Genomic DNA, 19,718 nt, shown 5'->3' on the forward strand with positions numbered 1-19,718 from the left:
TTGTATCCTAACAACAGGGTCAGGACAGAGAGTTTTTTCCCTTTATCGATATATTTGCAGAAAATGTACTTTTGAAGCTGTTCTAACTCTATGTTCCTCTTGGTGTGGTGCCTCAGTAACACAATCCGTGATCTTTGCTTCTCTTGGGCGTCATCAGTGATGGGTCCCCAAATGTCATCTGTGCCCCTTCCTCTGAAAGCACAAACCGGGTCTCTCGTAATAGAGAGAATAAGCCGGTGATTTTGATACCTTTCATTGCGGATGATTTTGATCTGAAGTGATTTTGGTCAGAAGAGTCGTGATTTTGATCTGAAGAGTCACGTCACACGTGATCAATGTTGGTATTTCAGTTAAATTGCCCATGTCGAGCAAGAAGGGGTAAATACAGGGGTGAAGGTAACGCGTGTAGAAAAGAAATTTACTTTAACAGCTTTCCAGCAGATAGACTGGCAAGCGATTTACAGAGCTAAATCAAACAGGAATTTGCTTTCAAAGCCATCTCATGATCATGCGGTCGCTGATACGTCTGCGTTGTACATCCAACCCACAGGATAGCCCGGGGCTTGCTTCTAAAAGCAATTTCAGGCATGACATCACGCAGGAAGTCATTGCGGAGGGTTTAGCGAGCCAAGTGCTCTTCTGATCTCAGAAGAAAGCGGACGGGTGGTTTGCACATGCTGGAAAGGGGGGGAAACCAGAGTTCAGCAGAGCATCGGGAAAGCGGCGTGCCTTGGAAATACCTTCACCGACCATCGAGTAATGAAAACCATGCCATCGCTAACCAAAACCGCTCAGGCTGTCTGTTTTCTTGCTGCCTTATGTTCATTGATGAAACTGTTTCCTGTGGAGCGATGTCTAAGCGGTGTGCAGGAAAGCAGGTGTTGATCGGGTTGTCTTGAAACAGTTGGGTTTTGGGCTTGATGAGATGATTGACCTCCCAAGTACCAAAAAGGCTGTGTCAGTCACCGTGCACATGTATCCATCCTAAAGTGTCCATAACAAACAGAGCTGTCATTTTACCTCTTTATTTTTTTTTCCCCAAACCACATGGGAATTTCTAGGGTTTTCTATTCTCTAGTCTTGTTCAGAGTCCATATCTCCACAGCCGGTCTCAAGCCTGAGAGTGCATTGAGGTCGGCCAGGATTAATGATGGGTTGTACATCCCTAAAAGTGTTCATTGAGGTTCAGTGGTACCCATCCACTGGTGATTTTGGTGATTTTTTATTTTATTTTTTTTCCTCCTGCAAATAGGAGGTTTTTGCTGGATGGGACCTTAGCTGTAAAGAGAAAGAAGGTGGACAGGAGAGATCACCTGGATATTTAAGCTTCTCGCTGGCCTTCCTTGAATCCAACAGGCTGCTTACAAAAAAGCAGGTCCTGGAACGCTCAGCCAGGGGTTTACTTTGCTGTGATTCACCCTTTCTTTTAATAGTCGTACATGTCAAAATGCTGATTTAACGGGGCTAGGAAGGAATTTGGAAAGCGCTGCGGCGAGGCAGCAACGCAACTTGCACTCCAGTGTCACGTCGCTCCAAGGATCTGGCTCCAGGCTTTGAGTTGGCTGAATTAACAACTTGATGTGCTTTATTTTTTTTAATTTCACTTGATTTTTGCCCTTCCTCCAGATCAAATCTTTAAGGCAAAGAGCTGCCTTGTTGCCAGACCTCAGAAGTGACCGGTGCCGGAGGCCCCATTTAAACCACCGTGTCCTTCAGCATCCTCATGACTAGAAGCCTGGTGCTGCATTGAGTCTCCTCCTATTCCTTTTCCTCCTGTCTGAGATAGCTCAGGACGGTGGGGGGGAGCTTGCAGACCCCACAGCCTTCCTTAGATCACCTTTCTTTCATATGATGGTTTCTGCAAGGCTGGTAGAGAATTTAAAATTAAAAAAAAACAAGCCAAAAGCCAACAACCAAACCAAAAGTATTGCCGTTGGGTGCAGCTTGAGAGAGGCTTTGTGTAACCCCAGACCCCATAGGAAGGCTCCTCAACTCTGGAAATTATTTGCCCTGCCGCGGCGCTTTGCCAAGTACCAGTTTGCCTTCCTCCAAGGGAGGATTTTGGTTCCTCCCACCATTCCCTTCAATCCTTCAGCAGCCAGGTGAGCGTTTTTGGAGACCAAAGCACCTCAGCTCCACGGCGGAGAAGACCAAATTGGGCGAGCGATTTGCGCTCAGGTCCCAGTGAGTGATTCTGGGCTGACCTATTAATCCTGCTGGGGCTGGCATCCTTCGTTTGTGGCAAATAATTAGTTCATTGCAAATGCTATTTGCTTTTTCTTTTCCTAATGAGATGATTGCATGAATTAGAAAAGACAGAGTCAGCACGAGCATCATCTGAAGTTGTGACTATTAATGATGGCAGGGCTGATGGCCGAGGTCATAGTCTCATATCCTTCGGCCCACCGGGGTATCTTCAGACCCGAGACTTGCGACTGGGAGAACTGGGAGCTGTTATTCTCCTGCTGATAGTTTTGATCCTTTTATGAATATTTGATTTTTAAAAGGTGCTTAATTAGCCGATCGCTTCATGTGGTGTCAGGCATCATGACCTCATCCCATGGGAGCATATTTACAGTAAAAAGGCTAAAATGCCGACTCTTATTTTCTACCGACGGTTTATTTCGTGATCTCATTTTTTATTTTGTCACAGAACCAGGGTTGGGGGTTTATTTTTTATGTCTTCCTAACGCCGTGCGGTGTTTGGTGTTGCAGCGATGCCTACGCGGTTGGCTGGAACGGCCGGATGGGAATGCGGCACAGCAGGCTCGCCGGTCCCGGCGCCTTCCTAGACAAAGATGGGATATTCGTCAACGCGACCAACAGCAAGCTGCTGGAGAGGGCCCACGGCATCCTCATGTCAGTGCCAAAGGAGGGGGTTTTGGCTTTATTCCTGGAGCGTAATGAGCAGCATGGGTAGCGAGAGGAATGTAAATAGCCAGAATATAAAAATACCAGGGTTTCAAATAGACTTGGAGACGTTTCACCGTTGGGTCAAAGCGACCGCAGTATGTTTTACGCATCTGATTTATTTAACTCTAATCATTCATTTGTAACGACTGACGCAGGGGAAGAGAGAAGGAATGAATCTGCTGGTCAAACCAGTCTCAAGATATGACAGCGATGTAATGCAGTCACATTTTTTAACGTGATATCAAAGTTTCCGTTACAAATTAGGTGGGAAAATGATGTCAATGATTCATGCTGCAGCTTCATCAGCAGGTTCAGAGAACATCGCCGGGGCGGCTGGAGTTAACGCGGGGTATGAGAAAGCAGGGGGGCGGTCAGTCATTTTGTGACACCGATCCCTCACTCTACCCAAATTACCAGCCTCCCCGTCATTTCCAATGTAACGATTCCCTTTAATTGGCTACCTTCCCCTCAAACCTGTGCCGCTAAATTTGTAAAACTCGTTTGCGGCACGCAGAAGCAGCCCCATTTCAGTGCAGGTCATAGGAAGCAGCCCCCAAAGGGAATTTGGAAGGGCTTGTTTCATAAACTCCTCCATCCTGCAATTGCACGCGTGGATTAACCTGAGCCATTTATTATCTCCCCAGGCGAAACAAGAACTTCAAAGCCAAACCCAATCTCCCAAAGGTGAGCGAGAAGCAGCGTTTTTACCTTGCTGGTCCGTGGGTTATGAGTGTAGGTACAGCAGCGAGATGCTGATGGGTGAGAGGAAGGCCACTCGTGTCTACATCAAGACCTTGGTCAACTCACCTCTGTTCAGGGCTCTTTACTTTCTATAAAAACCAAAATTGTTTCAGCCCTGATTTGTGCTGGGAGAGGGCCGTATGAGCGTTTGCGTCCTCCTTTCTTGGACTTGCTGTGGCTCCTTTTCTCCTCCTCCTGGGAAGGAGTACATATGTGGTGGTGAAATTTGATAATAAAATCTCTAAACTGAAACGAGCAGGTAGGTTATGCAAGAGGGCTGGTACCTGATAGACAACAGACTTGTCTAATATTCAGTTTCCCTCCATCTTGGCTGCATTTACTGTATTTTAAAAGATGCCAAGAGATCCGTTGAATCTAGAAGAATAATGCTTGTTGTGGTCCTTGCTGGTGCTGCATCGGTGGTTAGGAACAGAGGATCAGAAGGAGCAGATTCCTCCTGGTTTTACTCCTCCCTGCGTGCACGTTGCACCTGGAGAGGCACAGATACCTTCACCGATACTTCACCGAAAGAGCGGTCAGGCATTGGAACAGGCTGCCCAGAGGGGTGGTGGAGTCACCATCCCTGGAGGTGTTCAAAAAACACGTAGATGTGGCACTTCGGGACATGGTTTAGTAGACACGGTGGTGTTGGGTTGACAGTTGGACTTGATGATCCTAGAGGTCTTTTCCAACTTTAAGATTCTATGATTCTATGAGATGCAGTTAATAATGAACTGCTCGTTAACGGTGAGTAGTTTGTCTGCAGCCCTTAGTGGGTAGGAGAGCCAAACTTCCCATGGTGAAAGATGCCCTTGGCAAGTCCTCAGAGGAGCTTGAACGTGACCTGGGGGATCTGACTCTGGCCAAATAGAGCAGAGCTCCATTTCAAGCCATCCCTCGGTGTTTCCCGTTGAGATTAAGTAGGGTGGTCACCTAAGGAAGTCCTGCGGAGGGTATAAAGAGGGATACAGCAGCTAGCACGGCGATAAGATCTAGTTATCCTTCTATTTGTCAAGAACAAATGGGGTCTCTCTTTTTCTACAGCACATGCTGGATGTGAAGTCCCTCAAGCACCTAACCAACCTGACGCTGCACGACCGCATAACCAAATCTCTCCTCCACCTCCATAAGAAGAAAAAACCGCCCAGCATCAGCGCCCAGTTCCAGGTAATCCTTTGCCTTTGATACGGAGAGGTGAATTAAAAGCAAATACCTGCTCCAGGTCCCCCGGGGATGCCTGTCCCATCCTCACCACCGTTGAGGGTACGAATTCGACCGAGGAGGTGGCCCGGGTAAGCTGGGAGACACCTAGCAGGTATCTAAAGGGTGTAAACGGAGAGAAACGAGAGCGATGGTGGATATCGTTGGGGATGAGGCAGCGGAGCAAGATGGGACGTGAGGATGAGCTGCAGAGATGTTGGTGCATCGTGGCGCTTTATCCGCCGAACCCAGAAACCCCAAAATCCCAAACCGACCTTTTTACGGTATTTTTACTTGCATTCGGCATCTGAAATTCAATCTGGTTTCAAGCCAGCCAGAATGTGAATTTTAATTGGGGCGGAAAGGTCAAAATATCGCTGCGTTATCTTCAGGCAGGCAGAGGAGGGATCAATACAGCACTTGTTGTGTTGTCGGTGCTGTGCGCCAGCCAGCCGTCCCTAGGAGTAGCTGCAGCGAAAATAATCCTCCAATATGCGGATCAGGGCTTGGAAACTGCTACAAGACACATGCACAAGCAGGTGGTAATATTAGAAAGCAGCTTTTCAGTTAAAAATCGGTTTCTAAGCAAGTCTGGCTTGGTTTTGGCTTTGAATTTTTTTTTTTTTTTTTTTTTTTTTTTGAGATGTGGGTCATTTTTAGAAAGTCTTCATGCTTAGATCTGGTTAAGGTTAAATAATTAAGTATATAAAGCACACACACACACATATATGTAAATCTATGTATATAAAATTGGCAGAATGCACTTCTGTGTGTGTGTGTGTATATATATATATATATAAAGCTTAGTCTAGTCTAATGGTATGCTAGTTAAAACACACAGAGTTTAATTCATACAATACCATGGGGGGGTTGAAACAGGGATGCCTTGGGGTGAAATGCCTTCCCGACACCTATTCATCCTTCAGACAAAACTCTGAAAAGCCTCAGAGTGCCTGATTGAGATTTTTATGTGTATTTTTACAGCGTGTACAATTAAAAGAACACTAAACGCTGTGAAGATTTCTCCCCTGCCCCTATGCAGATCATTCAAATACCCTTTTCCTTCCACTTTCTGATTTGACAACATGGGAGCTGCGCCTACAACGCATCCTTTTTTTTTTTTTTTTTTATTTAAACGAATAAAAACATATTTAAGTCGGAGGCAGCCCTGGTACGACTGCCTGCTTCTCCTCTTCGATAAACGCCGGGCACTCCAGCCTTAATTTCGTTTAACGCTCGTAAGAAAAGCATTTTCTCGAGAGCAGCCTGGTACAAGCCAGCGCGATCGCTTTTTTTTATCGAGAGCAGGCTAATAAAATTGCGGCGCACGGAACTGGGTCACAGGCAGGAAACATAAACGTTTCCTATCGTGGGGTTTGGGTTGTTTGGAGTTTTTTGGGGTTTTTTTTTGCTGATAAATGCTGCCTTGTGGCTAATGCCTGAATGCTGGGCTTGCAGCTACTCCGTCTCCTATTTTTTTTTAACCGTGCCTATACTTAGGGTAATCTATAGGCGAAAGAGCTGTATTAGAGGATGCTGTAAGAGCAGCGATGGCTTTCATGTTGAAAACTAGACCGCTGGTACCTAAACTGCAGCGCGGCGATTTATAGCCTCCCCTTTTATCCTGAGCGCAGGTGGGATCCTAGAGAAAAACACGGGGTGATGCTGAAACCGTTCATTGCGCCCTGAAAGGCCGAATACAGGTGGTGAAAGAGTGGGTGGCTGGAAATTTTGATGGGCAGAGGGACAAAGGAGCAGGGTACGGGGTTAATCCGTGTCCTTTACGGATTCCCAACGACCGGAGCTTGCACCAGATGGCAGAGGGTGCCCGAACCATCTGCCGCGCGCGGGATGTCGCCGGCGGTCGCAGTACAATCCAATTTCCACAGTTTCCAGTGGTGGGAGTGCTTTGCTCGCCGGGTTTTCGGCAGGGCTCTTGGGCAAAGGGGTTGCATCCTCCTTCCCTCCCACCAGCCCAAGCGTGGGGCACAGCCGGGATGTCGCAGCATCCTTGCTGATCGGTATCTCCTAATAAGCCTTTTTTTAAAAAAAAAAACCCGAGTGATTTCCGCCTACTTTTAAGAAAATCAGGAGCGTACCAGTGGAGGTCTGACGCATCATGGTGTTCCCGCTGTGACGGGAACGACAGGGATGTTTGCATGCGGTTAATGTACGCGTAACGCAGCTGTATCGCACGTGTGTGGGATCCATCCCTTACTCTTCCCCAGATTCTTGATGTAGATAAATTCTTCTAAACATGAAAGGCTTCCCATAAAGACATCCTTAAAATGATCAGGAGAAGAAAAGGCTTCCGGCAAGCAGATCCGTAGGCGAAATGCTGCTTTCTGATATCACACTGTTTTATTAACAGATATATTCAAATATTTATAACTTTTAGTAAATATGCAGCAGAATCTCTTTCACAAAACTGGGCTTTAGATGCTATTAAAATCAGGAGTAATCAACTCTGGAGCACGTTACTAATACCATGTTGGTAATGTGCTCGGCAATTAGAGATATTCAAAATATTTATAGGGCATGACAAAAAAAAAAAAAAAAAATGCAGTCAAGGAGCCTGGCCAGCCGCAGACTGACTCAGCATGCTGTGATTTTCAGTACGTTTTTATTCGAAGATCTTGTGCTTCGTTGCGAAAGAGTCAAAAGATTGGCAAGGTGGAGGCTTAACTCACCTGGAGCGGTTGTGCGTAGCAATGATGCACGTAGAAATTCATTTTTATGGGCTAGATTTTTAATAAAGATGCAGAAATAAGCAGAAATACAACATGAAGATGTCTTCTCTGTTGCAGGCGTCGCTCAACAAGCTGATGGAGACCCTTGGCCAAGCAGAACCTTATTTTGTCAAGTGCATTCGATCCAATGCCGAAAAGGTAAATCCCGTCCTGTGAAAGCGGCGCTGCTAAAAATGATCTTGGAAATATTTTGGAAATTTTTACGGAGGGGTAAAAAGCTCCAAATCGAGTTGGATTTAGAAGATATTTGTATATGAGCGGTGGGAAGCTCAACGTTACCACTTGGGTGTTGCTCTTGATGAACTGCACTGGCTTTTCTTGTAATTATAGAAGCGTGTATATATATAAAATATTTAATAACTTAATTTGACTCCATTGAAGCTCCCGCCACCTGTAATAGAGATTTACAGAGCCACGAATTCACTTGTGCTCTTACCGAGCCCTAAAGCTGCTTTAAAACAAAGTTGCTGTAGGTAAAAGCAGATACTTCTGGAATAACCCACATTATTCAAACTGACTCCGTGATGCATCGTATTTCTTAAACTTGCATCAATTTGTCTCATTGGGCTGAGGACCCTCAGTTTAAAATGAAGGTTGCAGTAACGATGCTTTCTCGTGGATTAATCCTTCGGAGTTTTACCCAGACGTTTAGAAATGAAGCTTTCTGCCTCGGAGATTATTTAGTTGCTCACCATCTTCGCCAGTATCATGCGTCGTGCAGATGTGCTACAGCTGCTAAATCCGTTTACCCATCCGCGCACCTAAAAGCTTCAGTTAAAGGAAGTATTTGCTCATCGTTGGCCTGTTTTTCCTCTTCCAGCTGCCCCTGCGGTTCAACGACAGCCTAGTGCTCCGGCAGCTGCGGTACACGGGGATGCTGGAGACCGTTCGCATTCGCCAGTCGGGATACAGCTGCAAATACTCCTTCCAGGTCGGGGAGAATGTTTTCAGTCTTTTCCCACCTTTTAGCATCATTATCGTAGTTGTCTGAGCGTCGCTAGCTGGGGTTTTTTATCAAGGTCGTGAATTTATAGCTCATGCGAGGCAGTGGATGTAATGAGCCTCTGCTGCGCTGCTGATTTCTAGCAAGCTGGTCTAGACCTTGGTGAAGGCTACGAGCCCCTCTGCGGATAAATAACGTCACGGATTTTGAACAAAAGCGGTATTTTTTTGGAACGCGGGCTCCCTTTTTGAAGAAAAAAATAAAAAGAGAGGTATCCAATTTGCACGCGCTCTTCTGCGCGTGTTTTGGGGTCACCTGGGAATGGCGTTCGCCCCGTCGTGTCGGTGCCGCCTGCGTCCCATCGGGAGGGTGATTGGCATCCTCTGAACCGCTCAGGAGTTACCCAGCTTTTCCTGTTTTCTTCTTTTCCGTGTTTTTGCCAGGTTTTGCGCACATGTCGGTCCTTTCATGCTTTGCTGGTGCCGATTGGTTTCCTGCTGGCAGCTGCTTTGAGCCAGATGTCGTGTCCTGCACAGCAGCTGTTTAGAAAAGGAGAACTGCTCTATTTTTTTCTTGCCGAGAGCATGGATCCCAACCTTACTTGGGAGGATCTCTCCTCTCGTACCTCCTCCGCTCTTTGAGTCCTCACAGCAGTAACCGATGGAGCATCTCGGAGATGCTTTGCAGATGCTGGTAACCCCCTCCCGTAGCAGCCGTTTGGAGCTTTTTTAGCTGGAGATGACCCCGTGGGTTCTGCAGAACCTCTCCTCCCACGCTGAAAGACGTTTGAACGTTGCTGGCTCCCTGCTTTGATGTGTTTCCCATCAAACCACATATGGTGGCGGAAACTTGGTGTTCCCCAGCCTGTAAAATGCTATCTGTCCTTCTCCTCACTCGATAGATCCCGTTTCATGTGGCCAGCGGAGCAAATCCGTTATTTACAGAAGAAAGGGACACAGCAGGACCCATCTAATCAAATCTTAATGGTGGGGGTTTTTTTTCCCTTCTCAGGATTTTGTGAACCATTTCCATGTCCTTCTGCCGCAAGGAATCAGCCCGTCTAAGCACAATATCCACGACTTCTTCCAGAAAATAAAACTCGATCCAGACAATTACCAAGTTGGAAGAACAATGGTAAATGTTTATCCTCAGCTCAGACTTATGTTGAAGATACAGATATAACGTTTCCCTGCGTTTCTGTAACGATGAATTAACATCCTTAGATATGGGTTTTTTTAATTAAGGAAACTGGTTTTCTTCTGTTTGCCAACAGAAGCCAATGGCTTCAATGAAACTTTGAATATTGTTGACACAAAATAGTAAGGAACACCGTTGGTTTGTGTTAACCGAGTCACAGGTCCGGTTGTAACAAGGCAGCCTGCAAAAAACTATATGCGTAGACCCAGCTTGATACGATAGCCAGCGTTTTGCCTCCCCTGAAGGGAAGGCAGAGGCTCTGTAATTCAGAGCTCGGACAGTCACAAGCTGTAGATAAAACGGCAGAAAGCTGTCAGAGGTGGCTTAACTAAAATCATCTGCTGAACTTTCTTCTGGACATGCAGGAGACAGAAACCAGCAGCATTAAATTGTTTGAAGCTTTCCGTGCTAGTGTTTTTTGGGTTGGTTTTTTTTTTTTTTTTGTTTGTTTGTTTTTTTGGCCAGGTTTTCATGAAGGAGCGGGAGCGGCAGCTTCTGCAGGACCTGCTCCATCAGGAGGTGCTTCGCCGGATCACGCTGCTGCAACGCTGGTTCCGCAGCATGCTCTGCAGGAGGCAGTTCTTGAGCTTAAGGCAAGCCGCGGTAATCATACAGGTAAGCGGTGGCGACTGATTTTGTTGCAAATTACAATCCACGAATCCTACCGATACAACTGATGGGTTAAATCAGGTCCCCTCTCCGAGGAAGGAATTTACAATCGGGATTTGTCTTCTGGTACCATATAAGTTGGGATATGGGGGAGATGGAGCTGGAAAGGTTGCATGAAGGCAGGTGCTCTCCCATCCCCATGCAACGCCCGTTACGAGGAACTGCCTTCTGCGTTTGCAGAGATTTTGGCGTAGTTACCAGAGCCGAAAACAAGGTGAACCATCCCCGGACCCTCTCGTCCTCGGCAAAGCCGCCGTTGTTCTCCAGACCCACTGGCGTGGCTTTGTGGAGAGGCGGAGGTTCCTGCAGATGCAGTTTGCAGCCCATCTCATCCAGAACTGCTGGCGGGAGTACGCCAAGCGGCGGCACGACGCGGCCACCAGCATCCAGGCAGCCTGGCGAGGACACCGCGCAAAGCAGTCGTACGCAGCCAGCCGAAGCAAAGTCGTCTGCTTCCAAGCGGCGTGCAGAGGATATTTAGCACGACAAAGGTACCTGGCCTCAGTTAAAAAAGAAAACGTTTTCTGACGATGCTCACTGGGGAGGGAGGTGGTTGGTGTGACTTCAGGCACTACTCGGACTACGGTGACTTACAGAGCATGGTGTCCCTTCGTAGGATCCCTGACCCTGTCGCGACCTGCCCTGATCCTTCGTTTGTCCATGCTTTCTAACAAAGGAGTTTATTTAGCTGCAGGTCCTACTCTTAGAATCAGCAGAGCCTATTTCAGGTTGGAGCACGTAGGCAGTGGAAAGCCAAGGCCGTAAATACTCGCGAGGTTTTTTTTTTCCCCTTGGCAGCAGCACCGGTTTAAGTAGCCTATTTTTAACCCAGATTGCCTCGCCGATCTGATTGCTGCGCTGTCTCGCAGGGACAGGAGATACTGGAGCCATCCGCTGCGACAGGGAGAGGGTTTCCAGCCATGCCTTGGCTTGCTGGATGCGGGGCAGGTCTTGGTTTGTTCTCTGGAGACGCTGCCTGCAAGGTGTGGAGCACCTTGACGTAGGGTGGAAGATTTGAGAGCTGCAAAGAGCTCTTTGCTCAGAACGCGAGTCCCTGCAAGCTGTACCAGAGGCAGCCCAGGCAGGATGGTGAAGATGAAGAAGCCGAGGGGGTGCAATGGGTTAAGCTCTTCTGGCTCCGTCCACTTACAAATGAGCTAGACCAGGGATGGAGGCTGGAGATGCTGCCGTCAGCGCGAGAGGAGCTTTCAGGTGCGTTGGGGCGGTCCTTGAGTAGGAGAGATGGCATAAGAGGAGAAGGATGAAAACTAAACGTGCACTCGCGTTGTCTTGCTCCAGATGTGTGAGGAGGGTTGCTTGAGATGCCGACGGTGGTGAGGTGATAATGGCGGTGGTGATGAGATGCCACCGGTGCAGTGCCTTGAAGGGAAGTGAGCGGGCGCGGGGGTACAATATGTGGTTTTTCTGCTTTCTTGCAGGTTTAGAGCTTTGAAAGAGCAGCGATTAAAAGAGAAGCAGCTGGAGAATGGCCTGTCAGTTAGAGAGGAGGATGGACTGGAGGCTGATGATGCCTTGGAAATTAAGGGCTCCGACCCATCTAAGTGGGAGGACAGGTCATTTGAAGAGCGAGTGAGAGCTGTAGAAGAACATAAATCACTGATGGAGAATAATCGGGTGAATCACATGGACCCACTGGATACTTCTGCCAATTTGATGTACAAAAGGCACGAGAGAGCCAGTAGCCAGAGCGGGATGGACACCGAAGAGGAGGTGGTTGTGAGAGAGAGACCCAAGTCGCTGGAGGATCTCAACCAGAAAAAGGTGGTTCGTGCAAAAAGAGAAAGCCGGAGGATGCGTGAACTGGAACAGGCAAAATTTAGCTTGGAGCTGCTCAAGGTCCGGTCCACCGGCGGGCTGTCACCTTCAGAAGAGCGGCGGTGGTCCACCGAGCTTGTATCTGAGGCACTTCATTCCCCTCAGGGAACCCCAGAGAGCGAAAGCTCTCAAGGGAGCTTTGAGATGTTAAGCTGTGAAGATACCCCAAGTAATAAACTCGTTTCCTTAGTTTTAGACGAGCAAGATGCGCAGTCGTTTTCCACTGACTCTCTGCCTAGCAGTCCCCAGGCTCATCTGCAGGAGAAGTCTTTCTGTGCGGCAGATGTGAACAGCAATTTACCCAGTTGCAGAAGGACGCCTTCAGACTCGGAGCTACCTGATAACCTCACCATGAAGGAGCGCGCGGTCTCTGACCCCCAGAATGTTATATACAAGGCGCATCCAAGAGAAACTTTCCTTTCCAGAAACCTACCGACTTTCTATGTTCCACCACAAGACAACGTGAAGGTGAAGCTGATGGAGAATAACCTGAGGAACAAAGCAGTGGACAGAGAGGAGAGGACTGTTACGTTCTCTGAGGTCAGGAAGGACTCTGAGCCAGAACAGGGCAGAGGTGAGGAAGAGAAGTCCTCTACCAAGAGAGAGGAACGTGGGACAACGACTGTGACACAGGCCCATTCTCCAGACTCTGTCATCAAGAGACTGGAAAAGCTCAACGTGGAGAAGGAGGAACGGCAAAAGCAGCTTCAGCTGCAAAATGAGAGGGAGATGATGGAGCAGATCCGTCAGCAGAAGGAAATTCTGGAGAAACAACGCAAAGCCTTCGAGCAGCAAGGGAGGGTGGAGGCTTTGCAAAGGGCTGAGCAGAGCAGGATGAAGGACCCCTCCCTCAAACCAACCAAAAAACCAGAGAGCCGGCCTCAGTCGGTCCTCATCCTGCACCCCCAGAGCAGAGGGGAGCATAGCCCCACCACAGGCACGACTCCAACCTCATCGGTGGACATTAAAGGTCTCACCGTTGGGACCAGGGGAAGCTCTCCAGCCCACAGTGCCTCCAAAGACAGACCTGTCAGCATGTTCATGGAGCGAAGAGAAGGTCAATCAGGATCGGCACTGGAACCCCGCTGCCATTCCAGACCAGCTCTGGACCCCAGGGACCTCCCAGGCAGCCACTTCTCAAGAACAGAGCGCCTCCGGCAACCCCGAATGCCCAACCAGGCCACCGAGGAGACGAGGGCAAGCGCTATGTTCTTCACGCCGAAAGACAATCCCTTCGGCTTCCAGTGAGTAAAAAGACGGTGTGCTTTCTCCGTAGGCTTTCTCCGTAGGCTTTTGCCATAGGTTTTCTCTGTAGGCTTTTTGTTCTGCTAGAGACCATGTTTCTGGAGACTCTACAAAACCCTTAGCGAAACGAAGATGGTTTCTTGATCTTCTAGCAATGAACAGGCAGAGGAAAAGAAAAAAGAACTGGAAGTATGATTTCTCCATCGCTTATGTGATGGGTATTAGGTAAGCCAGGAGAGATAGTCATGGACATGAGCAGGTGAAAGGAGTTAACAGAGAGAGGGTTGACAGTGCTTTCATTTACACTAGATGAACGCTGATAGGAGTTTATTTCTCAAGGTAAAAGATGAAGAAAATATTCTTAGGATTTTTGGGTGGGCAGAGTAGAAATGACTAAATAAGGCAGAAAATTTCAGAATTTTTTTTTGTTTACTGTGTAGTTAACACAGCCAGCAAAGTCATTTGGAAAATCTGAACCATTGCAGATTAAAAACCAGCAACTGTCCGGAGAGAGTTTGTGATGCAAACGTACTTTTGACAGCGTATCGCTTACATATGTAATTACGCTTGTAACGCGCTTAGTGCTCATTCAGCTCCGTCGCATTGCTTAAAAGATGGGCTGCTCCAGGGTCTAGAGACCCCAGCAAGATCTTGGGACAACATTTGCTCCCGCTCTATCGTGTTGCTTAAGCTGCCTTGGAGAGGTTTAGCTGAAAAAGGATGTTTAGCTCAAAAAAAAAAAAGGACATAACCCCCCCCCCCAAAATCCTGCTGTAAGGATCCAAGGCAAGAGCTACCAGTGAATGTTCGCTGTTGGTAGCTCAAGGTACCTCCAAGTGTAGTAAACTTGTGGTTTATGTGCTGTTATTCCCGTTTTATTTGTGCAGGTTCTTTAACTAAGTCCAGGTGCATGTGATGGGGGCGGGGGGAAAGGAGTGGTCAAAAAATAGTCAAAAAAATAGGAGCAGTCCAAAAAAAAAAATAGCCTTTTGCCCCCATTAAAACCAGCTGCATCCCTTGCACGTGCACGTGGTGAGGGTTTTGTTCGGAAGTGATGGTAGAAAGAACGAGCTGAGCAAAAAGCAGCTTAAGTGGGCGTATTTTTGAACGCTATGGTAGATGCAAAGCGAGGGTGCTCTCCTTCTGAACCAGATCGTAGGAAAAACTACAGAAGGTCCTGGAGAACTGGTTTGGAAGTGGGTGTTGGAGAATAGTCTTCCCCCCCCAAAAAAATTTCTTTCCATTTCTTTTCCTGGTTCGTGCACAGAACAAGCAACAGGAAAACAAAATGTATTAAAAGTTCCCGTCTTTTACTTTTTATTCTGCAACAGAGCAATCACATTTGAGAATCCAGCAGCGAAAAGGTACCATCCGTAACCACCGTGTTGGGTGGAGTTGGCAGGCAGAACTTCATATCTTCTTGTCCTTTGGTATTAACTCAAATCCTGAAGAATTCAAAGCGATTCCGAAACCCCGTGACCTCAAACTTGCAATTTGGTCTTGATCGCTTGGGTTGCGCGCTTGTACGCTCCAGCCAGCTGGGCTGGCATGGTGGGAAGGCTTTTAGGAGAAGATGAAACATCTCTGTTCTGTTGTGTTTCAGCAGAGAAGCAAATCATCAATGTCTGTCCAAGGCTGAACTAGCTAGGAAGCCATTTAAGATGCCGGGGTCGGGCAGAGGAGAGGTAAGTTGTGACTTGCTTATTTTCTCTTTTAATTGAACAAGGTGGGGGGGGGAAAACCCTTATTCTGCCAGTTTTCCCTCAAAAGCTTCAAAAAAGTGAACTATAAAGCACAAGGGCTGCTAGACATAGGGACGGGGGATATCACGGTACGGGAACCTTCACACCTTCTCTTAAAAATAAAAAAAACCCCGTACCATTAATTCGTAGCAGCTCTGAAGAAAAAGGATCTTGCCATCCTGATGTCCAACGCAGCCTCGTCTTCGTTTGGTGTAACGTACGTTTGAGTAACATCCATCATTGTCCATTTTCACCATGCTGTCTTGGTTTTTCGGTTTGGTTTTTTGGGGTGTTTTTGTTTGTTTGTTTGTTTTGTTTTGTTGGTTTTTTTTCACTTGATATAATATTGTGTCCCCTCCGTGGAGTGCAATGTCACTCAGAGATGTCTTATATGAGATGGCTGTACATGAGCTACGCAATGATACCGAAAATCAGTAAATCTCCTTTTTATTTAAAAAAAAAAAAAACAACAACTTTTTGTTTGTTTGTTTGTTTTATCATTTGGTCAAGCAGGTTCCCAGACCGACCCATAAAAAGAAAGCCCGCATGGCGCGGACGCGCTCCGATTTCTTGACTAGAGGTACTTTTGCTGATGGGGAGGGGGATACGGAGGAAGATGATTATGATGACAATTTTGAGTTCCTTCTCTCCTCTGACCAACCTCCTCATCCCGAGGCGGTGCCTGCAGCCCGGCTGGGGCAGGCCTGTTACAGTGACTCCGAAATGGTAATTTTTTCCAACGCGGCGGGGGAAATTTAAAAAAGGGAGCGAGCGGAGCTGCGGGAGCCTTTCTTTGCTAACCTTAGCTGCACTGATCCCTCCACCGCTTCTTCTCCCACTTCCAAGGATGCTGTAGATGGGTAAACTCAGTGAACACAGCAGAAACGGATGTGAAATAGGGAACTAATGAGTATTTCTTGGCCGTGGGAATGTTTTCTGGCTTGATTCGATATCAGCTATGGTTTCCATAGCTTTCCTGGAGCATTGCAACTTGTATTGCACAGCTACCTAGTTTTTGGGGGTTTAACCTCAATAGCAAAGTCCCCCTAGGATCTTTTTGCTCTGCAAATGATCTATACACATCCATGGCAAAGATCAAAGCAAATATTGTCCAAAAAGCAACAAACAACAAAGAAAACGATATAAATCTTGTGCCTCCTATTACTTTTGATTTTGTATCCTTAGCCCCAGTATCCGATGATTATTCAGTTCTCCATTATCATAGCAACGCTGGCTGACAGCGTCTTAGAGAAAGCAAAAACATGTGAATTGGGCAATAAAAATATGGCAAAATAGTGGGTTTTAAAGGAAAAAACCCCCAATTTTAGTGGCATTTTCAAGCACAGTAACTGGTCTCCCTTGGCAAGTCCACAGGCTGCAGCACCGTGCTCCGTGAGCTGCAGAGCATTTGCATCTCAGGCTTAATCTCCCGCCTGGATAAGCAGCTTTCGGAAAAATCACAAACCCAGAGGTTTCGGGAGTTGAAGACGCCAACAGCTTCCAACCCACTCGTGGTTTTTTTTCCTGAGGTGGTGGAGATGTTCCCGGTGGAAGTGTGGATAAACACCGGGAATTGTCTCCTCCCGTTAAGGGCGCAGGGGGCTCTGCTCCAGCCGCAGTGCTGGGTGTGGAGCTGAGTGTGAAACCAAACAAAAGCGTGAAAACCAAAGTCAGCGATTTATTTTATGCCATGGGTCTGGCAAACTTCTCGTGCGATCCTAAAATCGGCTTTTCCGGGAAAGTCAGATGGCCAAGGAGGGTTTTTCATGACTTGTCTGTTAGCGGCTTTTATTATAAAGGATAAATTTTTCCCAGGGTAATTTCCTCACGGGAAGGGGGCAGAGATTTACAAATTCCCTGAATTTTTAAGGTTGCTCTTGATAAATTTCCAGGGGTTTTGAGCCAGGAATACTCAAAACCTGATTGAAAGACGCAGCTCTGTGAACTGAGCCCACTTGGCTGCCTCTTAGCGCATCTCCCTGCTTTTGTAGATCAGGAAAGGGAGAATTTTATGTAGTAAAATGTAGTATTTTACGTAGCCTGGCGAAAGCGCCGGGCGAGAGGCCGTGCCATACCTGGAGTGCCGTGCTGTGTTCCTGGAGGCTACCCTCTTACAAAGCGTTAGGGTTTTGGGGTTTGGGGGTTTTTTTTTAGCTGTAGAAATCTTTCCCGCAAGGATGCGAAAGGCACTTGGTGAGCTCCATCCTTGGGAGGGACCTGGCTCACGCCGCTCTTTAGAAATGCTCCTCGGGACTCTGCTCACCTGGTTTTAACAGCTCTCACCGCATGCGAGTAGTAGTAGGTGCCAACTGTCTCTCGTCTCTCCTGTATCCCTCTCCTCCTCTGCTCTCCATCACTAGCTCTAACTGGGGGTCAGCACTTTCACCCCTTGTGCGGTTGAGTTCTGCTTTCTAGCAAATGCTGCCCGCGAAGTCATGTGCTCAGCGATACCCTACGGCTGTGTGTCCTCGCAACGCGTACGGTGTTTCCAGCTGTATTCTGTATTGCAGGTTTGGGACCAGCCCTTTGGCTTGTGGCTTCTCTGGGTCAGGATCGCCACAAATAGCAAAATTTAGGGACGGCTTATTCCTGTTTATTAGCAGAGCCCGGTTGGGTCTTGCAGATGATGGAGGAGCCTACGATAGAGCAATACTGGTGCATGTTGGTTTGGGTACAAGCTCAAGTAGGTGGCTGCCTACGTAGACACATTTATTGCGTCTTGTGATGTTCACATGAAGACAAGTCAGGCAGTAGCCATGTGCAGGCTGGTTTCCGTGCTAGTGAATAACTTATTCATACATCTGCTGCCCTCGGCTACAACTTACCAAAAAAGCCTCTTTTGATGTGCTGCTCAGCCGCCAAGGGCTGCTGGGTAGACAAAAAGGAGATCACGTGCGACCTTGTGAAGCTGAGCATGTGATGGCTCACCAGCTGCACTGGCGTGAATCTGCCCATTTTGCCCGTTGGTCTCTTGACCGTCAAGTCAATGATTGTGTATCACCAGCTGGTAAGTAGAGGGCCACCAGAAACCCATGCTCCTGGCCTAAGTCTGGAGCATCTCAGAGCAGCAAAGACCAAGAGCATCTTCAGCCAGAGCTGAAACCCGAGGTGCACCAGTATATAAGGTGGCTGCTGAAGGTACAGTTGACTCCAAAGAGCTTTTAAGGCTAAAGGGCTTCCTCACAAGACCAACCAAAGGTTGTTTGAGCATTTTGGCTAGTGATTAGCTGAGGATTAACCTGCCTTACGGTGAGGCAAGTACAAGCCGGAGGAGTAGCTCCTGGCTGTGGTCAACACATATGAATACCACTTCTGTTTTGCACCTAAGCCTGGAGAGCTTTCCTGCAACAGATAAACAGAGAGTCTTGGTTAGGGAAACCACACCAGAAGTATCTTCTGAATACATTCTCCTTCAGCAGAGGCTCTTAGAGAGAGGGTCTTGGGTAACGAAGCAGCAATTTGGCTCCAACCTCCATACTAACACCATGAATTGACAAACATCAGTCCAAGTATCTGTCACCAGCTGATCCCAAGCATCCCTCAAGAGCCAGCAATGAAAGAAGATCTCTTGTCCTAAGCTATTCAGAGGGAGCATTGCACTTTAGGAAGTTCTTCAATGCAGCATGTAGCACTGCTGCCTGCTGGGACAAGTCATCTCGCTTGGCCACAGTTATCTAGTGCCGGCGGGCAAAATCGAGGTTGCTCTTTCAGAGGAAAAATATTTGGTCACCTCTTCATCCAGGGGACAACTCCAGACCCCATGACTATTGCCATTTGCCTGCACGTGGTGCTTTGTGGTGTTCCCTGGCCAGGGATTTTCTGGTGCAGAGGCTTGTCTTCACATCTGAGAAGGTTTCCCGTCCAGACGAGGACCTCGCCCATCACAGCTTCTTGGAGAGGAGTCCCTCAAACAGAAGGATCTTGCACCAAAAATGCCTTTTAGTCCTTACTTTCAAAAGCTGGAGAGGTTGCTGTGATAACAGAGGAAACGCTGAACGATAATAGGTCAGGAATTGGGGCAGAGCAGAGATGTGGTGGTAGCAATGGTAGAAAATCCTTCTTCCATTTTTGCCTAAAAAGTGCATTACAGATGTTTTTAACTCAGTCTTCTGCGTGAGCCAGGGGTTTCACTTGCTTTGCTCTACTCCAAAATCTGTACGCTAGATCTGCTTGTGCAGTAGATATGATATATATTTTAAAAAGAAAATGTACGTGGTGTCCTATAGAGCAACCTCTGCATTGCTCCAGCGATCCCCTTAGCCAGCCTGCCATGGTCAGCACATACCAATGTGCTTTAAATCACTCTGAAATAGAAAAAAAGGGAGTAAATGGCCCAACAGAATACATTTTTTTAAAAAAACCAAATCAGTGAAAGTGATTAAAAGGTTGAAATTACTCAAGAACAAAACCATATCATGGGGGCAAATATTGTAATAGGACATTTTCAAAAGCAAGTAGTAAGTTTGGGCTGGATGCAAATCA

General features: G+C 47.4%; 1 protein-coding gene across 5 annotated transcripts in view; it reads left to right on the forward strand.

Moving 5' to 3' along the window:
* The window catches only part of MYO9A (myosin IXA), a 181,436-nt gene that overhangs the window by 145,040 nt on the left and 16,678 nt on the right, over positions 1 to 19,718 (forward strand). For 2 of the 5 annotated variants that reach the window (XM_075764813.1, XM_075764809.1), the window contains 11 exons: positions 2,716 to 2,859; positions 3,558 to 3,597; positions 4,699 to 4,821; positions 7,662 to 7,742; positions 8,425 to 8,535; positions 9,559 to 9,681; positions 10,210 to 10,359; positions 10,594 to 10,904; positions 11,853 to 13,493; positions 15,098 to 15,179; positions 15,747 to 15,962. In XM_075764813.1, coding sequence (XP_075620928.1) covers positions 2,716 to 2,859; positions 3,558 to 3,597; positions 4,699 to 4,821; positions 7,662 to 7,742; positions 8,425 to 8,535; positions 9,559 to 9,681; positions 10,210 to 10,359; positions 10,594 to 10,904; positions 11,853 to 13,493; positions 15,098 to 15,179; positions 15,747 to 15,962 — 3,022 coding nt within the window. The remainder of the gene's footprint in view (positions 1 to 2,715; positions 2,860 to 3,557; positions 3,598 to 4,698; positions 4,822 to 7,661; positions 7,743 to 8,424; positions 8,536 to 9,558; positions 9,682 to 10,209; positions 10,360 to 10,593; positions 10,905 to 11,852; positions 13,494 to 15,097; positions 15,180 to 15,746; positions 15,963 to 19,718) is intronic. The other 3 variants (XM_075764810.1, XM_075764811.1, XM_075764812.1) reach the window with 3 other exon arrangements.

Source organism: Balearica regulorum, chromosome 12 (assembly GCF_011004875.1).
Source record: "Balearica regulorum gibbericeps isolate bBalReg1 chromosome 12, bBalReg1.pri, whole genome shotgun sequence".
NCBI lineage: Eukaryota > Metazoa > Chordata > Aves > Gruiformes > Gruidae > Balearica > Balearica regulorum.